Genomic DNA, 9,580 nt, shown 5'->3' with positions numbered 1-9,580 from the left:
GGCTGACGCCGATCCCCTTCGGGCTGCAGAACGCCGTCTTCGCGGTGAGTCCTGGCCCAGGCCGTGTGGCCAAGTAAGAAGCTGGCTGGAAGAATGGCTTGCAGCATGGTGGCCGGTGTCACTGATGGAGGTTGTCTCCTTTCCCAGGAAAAAACCTTGGTTTCTGTCTCTTTTAACAGCAGTAAAAGCAACCCCCTGCCTGCTTTTGCTAGTGGCTCTTCTGTGCTTGCGGAGGGACGGCAGTCAGATTTTCGAGGCGCCGTGTTCAGTGGCATTGTGCTTGACTTGCTCTCTGGCTTTCGAGGCTGTATTCTGGTGTTAGAAAGGAGGACCACGGTGCTGTGTACCAAAATCTGCAGAGAACTCGACAGTTTTAAAGTGGCTGTGTTTTTAAAATGATCCAAGTGGGAGGAAAAGTTGTATTTTTAAGCAGTCTTGCCAGCTCTCCCTAAACTACTTAATATAAATAATCATATGGGAAAGGAAGAAATGCACAGATTAAAATTCTTGCTCAGTTTGGTTGGTTTGTAGCATACATCTGGCAAATCCATACAGGGTGTTAAGTGCATACAGACCGGAGACGTCACGTATTTTGGGCAGAGCAGTCAGGTGTAGGCTCAGAGCTGGAAAGAGACTGTACACCAAAGTGGTACTGAAAGTTAGTTTAAACCTGAGTTTGGAAAAGGGTTAGTCTTGCTTTTCTTTCTACTTTTAGATGAAGATTGCTACATTCTTTAAGAATAATTATTTAAAATTTATAATCTTATTATTGGCTTTGATCATCTTAAAGGAGAAAGTAAAGAAGAATGTAGAGGATGCCCTTTTTGAGTACCATCATGCTGATGATGACAATTTCAGACCCTCAGCTCTTCCTGAGTGCTTTGTCTGAAGGATCTGGTTTTGGCTGTGTGTTACGCCTCAATTGTGTCTGCTAACTCGGTGAAATCAAAACAAAGCAAACCAGATTGTGAAATACTTTAAACATTTAACAGTAACTTGTATCTTCTTTAAATGTAAGAGACCCTCTAAACAAGTGTTTTGGCCTGCCACTTTCTTATAGCACACTTTCCTTCGCCTGTCTGCAGTCCTGATCCTGTACCCTTCTAAAGCACTTGCTTAGTTTTGACAGAATCACCTGGTTGAAATGAGTAGGTCACTGAATACGAGATTTGTTATTTAAGAAAAAATTAATCCACACAATTTTTAGGGATTAACACACACATTAAATACTTAAAATTGCGGTGTATAAAACTGGTGTGTGCTGGGGCATTTGTCTCAAGAGCTGCAATCTCTGCCTGTAAAAGCTGTAGCAATTTATAATTTCTTTTTAAGTAGATCCCTTAACCATTTTCTTGTTATGAATGAGAAGAACCTCAGCTGTTTTATTTATTTACCTATATTACTGCAGGACTGAGGAAGCTCAGACCCATGTGTCTGGAAGCAGAGTCTCCCCAGAGCCCAAGGTCCCAGTGTAGCAGATGAAGCTTCTGCTAGAGTGTGACCCTCCTAAAGTGGGGAGAGCTGTTGCGCTTTGGTTGTTCACAGCTTTTGTGTGTCACTTGAATTAGTCAGCAGATGTTGTAGAGTAGTATTGGATTTGAAAAACTGACCAGAGAATTACCAAATTAAATTATTTCTTTCCTGGCGTAACCATTCTGTTGGAAACACGATTCGGCAGAGTAGTCAGGCCAGTGCAATATTAAAATGATGCTGTCAATTAGTGTTTTGTATTCTCTAAGTACTGCAAGCTAAATAATTTTCTTTCCAAGTGGAAGGTTTCAGTGTTAAAATAACAGATAGGAAATGAGATTAAAGCAGATTCTTGGGTATGCCAAATAACTTGGATGTTGTCTGCTAAAATTACTTTGGGTTGCATTTATTACTACAGATCTATTACTTTGCAGCATAGTCAAATAAAGCATGGTGTGCTCAATTTTTAACTGAGAACATTTAATATGAACTACTAGATTAGATTACTGAAAAATAAAAACATTGCATGCAAATCAGGGAATTCAAGGCAGTTTCTCACTGTGAGTCAAGTTTAAGTAACATATAGAATACAAAATTCTCCCTACACAGACTGAGCTGTCATTTCCTTGAAATCTGACTTATTTGAAAACGTAATGCTCTAATTAGGTTTAAAATGCGAGGGGGGGTGGAGTACCATCTATCCATTCCCTGTGCTAGCAACTTCAGCGATGAATGTGAAAAGGATTGCTCTTAGTAGTAGAGGAAAGAATGGTGAACTAAAGAAAACCTATGCATCTTTAATTTTCCAGCAGTCTGGTCTATGCGTGTTTTCTATGTGCATATTTATAAGTAAACTGGAGATACTGAGAATACTTAAATGAGATGGAAGGGAGGAAGTGGCACATGAGGTCCAGGACAAGGCATAACCTTGATGTGAGAGGGGTCATCTGCAGGGCTGGGATTAACAGGTTTCTGCCAGCACTTGTTCAGTGGTATTTACCATCTGCTGAGGGTTTTGGGGAGGTTGAATTGCAGAGGAACATAGAGAAGGAAGGAATTGCTTCCTGGCATTTGATTAGTGATGGGATCGTATTATTTGAAACAGCACAAGAAGAAAATTGTCATGAAATTCTTAGCTCCTCACTAGCCAGACATGAACATTTTGCTTCTTAAGGTCATTCTGCTGCTCCTTGAGAAAGCAGTGGTAGCAGGAGCAGTGGGGTAATGCGTTTACATGCCTTAAGACCTAGAAACTTCTTAACTGAAAGCATGTTTGTATTTCTCTTTGAGTAGGTTTTGCTTAATTGTTGCTCCTGGGGTGCCAGGGTGGCCTGTGCTGCTGGGGTGGGCTGATGGCTCTTACTGAAGTGTTTGTCCCCACACAGCCCTCTCCCCTTGGCAGCTCTGAGTGTTTTGAAGGCAGGTTGGTAAGGAGGCCTGGTATGCAGGTTATCATCTCCTTCCCACCGGTGTGACCCTGGAGCTAGATTTGTGCAAACTGATTATTTGTAGTGGCAGGTGTAGGTTAGATCAGAATTCATATTTCTTTTTTTCTGTCTTTGAGAAGAATATCACATGGAAGAAATAATCTGACTAAAAAAATCTGAGTGTCCAAGTGTGCATCTCTGGTTCCAGAAATGCACACAGTGAAATCAGAATTGAAGAAATGGTATTTGCTTTGCAGGAACATGCAGGCTGCTTACTTTGCTTGTTGGATAGCTAAATTATTTTTTAGAAAATAAAGAGCATCAGAACTGTCCTTTGCTCTCGGTTGCAAAACCTACCTGATCCAAAATGCAGAGATTCATAAGTTGAGGGGAGAGAAATCTGCTGCAATCCCCAAAGGCGTGTGAGCCCCTAACAAAGACCTGACACAGGTGTTTATTCTTTGACAGGACTGAACCAAAGGTGTCAACTGCAAAGAATATACAAAAATTCTACCAGACAAAGCCTATCCAAGGCTTAGTGGGAGAATTTCTGGCTAATCTTCTTGTTACCAGAGCAGTTAGGTGGTTCTTAATTTTATTTAAATACATTGCTATGGCCCATAACACAGTTGCATCCATGCTTGCTTTGGGATTTCACTTAATTTTTGCTGGCTTGAGCTTTCATTAGAGAGAGAGTCCTGGTAGCCTCTGTTTGGCAGCTTGGCCATGCAGACCCCAGTCTGATAGATAAAGTTCATAGAAGGAAAGATATGTAAAGCTGTAAGTTTTATTGAAAATTTCTTAGTTTTCTTAGGAACGCTGTCTGCTTCCTGTGTCTTCTGGGATACCACTGTAGGTCTAAACCTTGCAAATGGGCACCTACAAACCCCCCCCTCCGCCCTTAGCTTTCATTTTAGAGGGAAGTACAAGTTGCAGTCCAGCATATCCATTGGTAGCCTCCCTTTCATTTGGAAACAGTCTCTCTCATGGCCCAGGAGGTCCAGTTGCTTCAGGACAGATCCAGACGTGCAGACATGTTGCTCTGCAACTGAAGTGTCCTTAATACATATACAGAAATGAAAGAGGTGCCCGGGAGTGTTAAAACAATCTTTGGGAAGTTTCCCAGCTCCATTAGATTTAATGACAGTGTCCTACTTAGCAAATCTTGCCTCAGCGTTAGTATTTCAGAGACTTTTAATAGCAGCTTCTTCAATCCCTTGGCAATATGGGAAGTTTTGGTTGTGCATTCTTATTACATGGCCCAGATTACTATAGTGTATAAAAAAATTAAAAAAACCCAAAACTTTTCAAAGCATTGGTCAAATGTGAAGTTTGACATAATTATGTAGTGCTTTTTTATTATAAATCTAAATTAGTCTTGTACAGAGAAAGAAGTGTATTACTTGTGTTGCCGGTATACATTTCAGTCTGTGGGAAAGTATAATTTGCAGTGTGAAGTTTGGAATTGGCTTATTGGATCTTGTTCCAGTGACTTACTCTTAATCTTTATGCTTCATTGCGTTTTTCTCCTCCATTGCCCTTCCTTCCTCCCAAAAACTTTCCACTGATGGTGTTTAGAGCTCTGAGAATTCAGCACTGTGACTTTCATAGTAACCAAAGTTTATTTTAAGAATAGTGTGATGAAATGAGTAACTTTGCTGCTATTCTCTTGTCTTTGACATTCTACAAAGCTGTCAAGGTCAGTAATTTCCATGTAGGCTCCCAGTGTTAGGGGCTGGTCTTAATTAGAATCATAGAATGGTTTGGGCTGGAAGGGACCTTAAAAATCATCTAGTTCCAATTCCCCTGCCATGGGCAGGGACATCTTCCACTAGCCCCGGTTGCTCGAAGCCCCATTCGACCTGATCTTGAACACTTCCAGGGAGGAGTTGTCCACAGCTTCTCTGGGCAACATTTTCCAGTGCCTCACCACCCTTGTAGTTAAGAATTTCTTCCTTCTATCTAATCTAAATCTACCCTCTTTCAGTTTAAAGCCGTTACCCCTTGTCCTTTCGCTACATGCCCTTGTAAAAAGTCCCTCTCCAGCTTTCTTGTAGGACCCCTTTAGGTCCTGGAAGGCCAGGCTATAAGGTGTCTCTGGAGCCTTCTCTTCTTCAGGCTGAACAACCCCAACTTTCTCAGCCTGTCCTCATAGGAGAGGTGCTCCAGCCTTCTGATCATCTTTATGGCCCTCCTCTGGACCCACTCCAACAGGTCCATGTCTTTCCTGTGCTGAGGGCTTCAGAGCTGGATGCAGTACTCCAGGTAGAGTCTCACGAGAGCGGAGTAGAGGGGCAGAATCACCTCCCTTGACCTGCTGGTCATGCTTCTTTTGATGCAGCCCAGTATATGGTTGGCTTTCTGGGCTGCAAGTGCACCTTTCTGGGTCATGTTGAGCTTCTCATCAACCAACACCCCCAAGTCCTCTTCCTCAGGGCTGCTCTCAATCCATTCTCCACTGAGCCTGTATTTGTGCTTGGGATTGCCTTGACCCATTGTCAAGACCTTGCACTTGGCCTTATTTAACCTCATGAGGTTCGCACAGGCCTATGTCTCAAGCCTGTCAAGGTCCTGCTGGGTGGCATCCCTTCCCTGCAGTGTGTTGACTGCACCACACAGCTTGGTGTCATCATCAAAATTGCTGAGAGTGCACTGAATCACACTGTCCCTGTTGCTGACAAAGATGTTAAACAATGCCGATCCCAATACCGACGACCCCTGAGTACGCCACTCATCTCTGGTCTCCACTTGCACATCGAGCCCTTGGCTGCAGTTCTTTGCGTGAAACCATCCAGCCAATTCCTTAGCTGCCAACTGGTCCATCCGTCAAACCCATGTCTATTGAATTTAGAGACAAGGATGTCATGTGGGACAGTGTCAGATGCTTTGCATAAGTCCAGGTAGGTGACATCAGTTGCTGTTCCCTTATGCATGAACACTGTAGCCCCATCGTAGAAGCCACCAAATTTGTCAGGCACGATTTGCCCTTTAGTGAAACTGTGTTGGATGACACCAGTCTTCTCCTTATTGTCCATAGTTTCCAGGAGGAACTACTCCATGATCATGCTGGGCACAGAGGTGAGACTGACTGGCCTGTAATTTCCTGGGTGTTCCTTTTTTCCCTTTTTAAAAATGAGGGTTATGGTTCCCCTTTTTCAGTCAGCGGGAACTTCACTGGACTGCCATGACTTTTCAAATATGACGGATAGTGGCTTAGCAACTTCCTCCACCAGTTCCCTCAGGACTTGTGCACCTTCAGGTTCCTTAGATGTTCTCGAACCTGATCTACTACAGTGGGCGTTTCTTCATTTTCCCAGCCCCTGCCTTTGCCTTCTGCAGCCTAGGTGATGTGGCTTAAGCACTTGCTGGTGAAGATTGAGGCAAAAAAGTCATTGAGTACCTTAGATTTCTCCATATTCCAGGTAACCAGGTCTCCTGTTTCCTTCTGGAGAGGGCCCACATTCTCCCTAGTCTTCCTTTTATCACTAATGTACCTACAGAAGCTTTTCTTGTTGCCCTTTCTATCAGGGCTTTAGCTTTCCTAACCTGATCTCTGGCTGCCCAGGTAGTTTCTCGGTATTCCTCCCAGGATACCTGGGGAGGCTTCCACACCTCTGTAGGCTTCCTTTTAGTGTTTGAGTTTGTCCAGGAGCTCCTTGTTCATCCATGCAGGCCTCCTGGCATTTTTTCCCAACTTCCTTTTTGTTGGGATGCATCACTCCTGAGCCTGGAGGAGGTGATCCTTGAATAATAACCAGCTTTCTTGGGCCCCTCATCCTTCCAGGGCTTTATCCCATGGTACTCTACCAAGCAGATCCCTGAAGAGGCCAAAATCTGCTCTCCTGAAGTTCAGGGCAGCGTGCTTGGTGTGTGCCCTTCTCACTGCCTGAAGGATATTGAGCTCCACCATTTCATGGTCATTGCAGCCCTTGAGCTTCACATTCCCCACTAGTCGCTCCTTGTTGCTGAGATCAAAGTCCAGTATAGTACCTCTCCTCATTGGCTCCTCTCACTTGTAGAAGGAGATTATCATCAATGCATTCCAGGAACCTCCTGGATTGCTTATGCCCTGCTGTGTTGTCCCTCCAACAGATACTGGGGTGGTTGAAGTCCACTTGTTAGACCTTGTTTTATTACTATGTGATCAGTTGGATTATCTCGAAAATTCCTTAGACTGCTTATTTCAAAATTGCCCTTTTCGTACTCTTAACCCATAGTTTCCTCTGATTTCAATTTTCCTGTGTAAATATCTCTTGGCCTCTTGGCTCTTGCATTTAATATTTCCGAATGGCTACTCACTCTAATTTAGCTAGTACTGTGTGCTTTGCTCCCATGTAAACTGTACACATACTGACTCAGAACAGAAATTTCGCATCCGAGAGGAAAATATCTTGAAGTATTATTAGTGTTTTTTCCAGAGAAACTAACAAAAGCTATAGCCATGTGTACTATTTTGTTCACTAATTGAAGCGTGATGTAAAATATCTTTGGTATTAATGATACCTTATTTTGATGATAACCATGTATATCATTATAGATATAGATAGATACCGCTGATAGAGATGACTGCTAGATACATATGTATGTTAATGAGCTATATAACTTCCCTTGCAGAGGCAAATTGTATCTGCTGTTCTGTTTACCTAGATCATATTTAATAAGTGACATTTTGAACAATGGCCTCTTTTATTAGTTGCCATACATGTAAAATGCAAAGCAAATAGATTTTTGCTTTAGACCTTCACATGTGATAATGTAATTTCTTCCTGCGAGCAACTTCTCATAAATTGTAGGGCTCCGTTCACCATGAAGAAATAAAGATCTTTAACGAACAGTGTAATTGCATCCTTAGTTAATGACTTTTGCACAGAGATGTTGCATAATATAAGATGAAATGGGACTAAAACCTGGTAACTTTAAAAAGGCCAGATGAAAACTAGCCACATACTGTTTTATTGTATTATCTTAGATTCACACACAGCGGAAAGTTGCAAGTGAAGGAATGTAAGAAATTCTTTCATTATTTTGCATGGATGATTGTGGGAGCGGCAGTCTGGTTGTTTGTGCACATAGACTGTGTTGGAGCTGTGCTTGATTTCTTACGCTGTCTTTTACTCAGATTACAGATTTGTCACTACCCAACTACCTGATGGCTTCTTCAGTTGGGCTGCTTCCTACTCAGCTCCTGAACTCCTACTTGGGCACTACCTTGCGTACCATGGAAGATGTGATTGCAGAACAAAGTGTTAGTGGCTATTTTATATTCAGTTTACAGGTAAGTTAAAATGATTGCTTTCATGGATTTTGGTAACAGTAACGTTAGTCTCTTTCTGATTGCTTGGGTAAGCAATTACTCTTGGAAACAGTCATGTTCTTGTGTTTGGGTTTATTTCTATATCCACCTAACTTCTTTCTCATGTACTGTACCAGTGGAATTCAAGACAGAATTTTTCTTCTGGAGGCAGCAGACAAGTTTCTTTCCTGTAGCTTTGTCTCTTCAAGTCATTGAATGTTTGCTTTGGAGACTGCACGCCCATAGGAATGTGTGTGAGACATAGAGTGATTAAGTGTTGTGGATTTGTCTTTCAGGTTCTACAATCCCAAGTGTAAAAGGAGTGGGCTGCAGGAGGTTTAGGGGGCTGCTCCCTAGTCTGAGGCAGCTGGCCTCTTACAGACTGAGAGCCAAGCAAGTATGGCATGTGGTATTGAAAAGTAGCAGGTTTTAAAAAGTGTTTAATTTGTAACTCTGTTACTGGTATTTTCATTCGGTTGTGTAAAACAGAGCTGGTGTTTCTTTTTCACAGGCTTATTGACTGCTAGATAACCAGACAAATGGATTTCCAGTGTACTGTTTTCTTTTGGTTTTGTTTTCTTCTGTTAGAAAAGTTTAATTCTCTGATACCTCACGTGACACAAAGCAGAACTTAGTCAATGTTCTCTTTTTCTCTTTCTGCCACAGTTTTGTCAAGTTTTCCTCTCCTGCCCTCTGTGGTAATCTGCTGCTTAATTTTAGACTTGTCAAACCACCCCTACACAAAAGCCCATGTGCCACCAGCTGTGAGGTAGTGTGCTCAGGGTGTGCAGAGCCAGCGCTTGTGCAGTGTTCACTGTTAGCACTGAACACTCCTGATTTTGTATAGGTGTTCAGGATTAAAAGTACTGTAGAAGTACAATTTTGCTAATGCCTAAATCAAAATATCCTAATTTTGCAAGTGAGTAAATTCATGAGAAGTATATAGTACCTTTACGTGAGCTTAGCCAATGAAATAATTTGTCAATAAATCTTGGAGGTGAGCCTGAAGTCTGAGACCATTATGAGCATAGAGATCAGGAGTATTTCAGACCCAGATGATATGTTAAAATCTCCTCTGACAGTGTCTTTACTTCAAGCTATGTTTGACCAGCAGTTACCATTGCAGACTTTCGGTTGGTACCACAGTCATTTATCTTCCTCAGATCTTGCCACCTGTCCTGGTTTCTGCTGGGTTGGAGTTACTTTTCTTTCTGATAGTTGGTATAGCGCTGTGTTTTGGATTTTGGATGAAAATAATGTTGATAACATACTGATGTTTTCAGTTGTTACAAAGCAGTCAAGGACGCTGGCCTGCCAGCGAGAAGGCTGGGGGTGCACAGGAAGCTGGGAGGGGGCACAGCCAGGACAGCTGACCCAGACTAGCCAAAGG

General features: G+C 42.4%; 1 protein-coding gene across 1 annotated transcript in view; it reads left to right on the top strand.

Annotated features, from left to right (window-relative positions):
- TMEM64 (transmembrane protein 64) overlaps positions 1–9,580 on the top strand; it is a gene marked incomplete at its 5' end in the record, with an annotated part of 13,038 nt that overhangs the window by 395 nt on the left and 3,063 nt on the right. Inside the window, 2 exon segments of the mRNA XM_010287191.1 lie at positions 3,421–3,462; positions 7,822–8,172. Of these exon segments, the coding sequence (XP_010285493.1) occupies positions 3,421–3,462; positions 7,822–8,172 (393 nt within the window).

This window comes from Phaethon lepturus, unplaced genomic scaffold (assembly GCF_000687285.1).
Source record: "Phaethon lepturus isolate BGI_N335 unplaced genomic scaffold, ASM68728v1 scaffold4985, whole genome shotgun sequence".
In the NCBI taxonomy this organism is placed as follows: domain Eukaryota; kingdom Metazoa; phylum Chordata; class Aves; order Phaethontiformes; family Phaethontidae; genus Phaethon; species Phaethon lepturus.
This window is presented reverse-complemented; position numbering and strand designations above follow the sequence as displayed.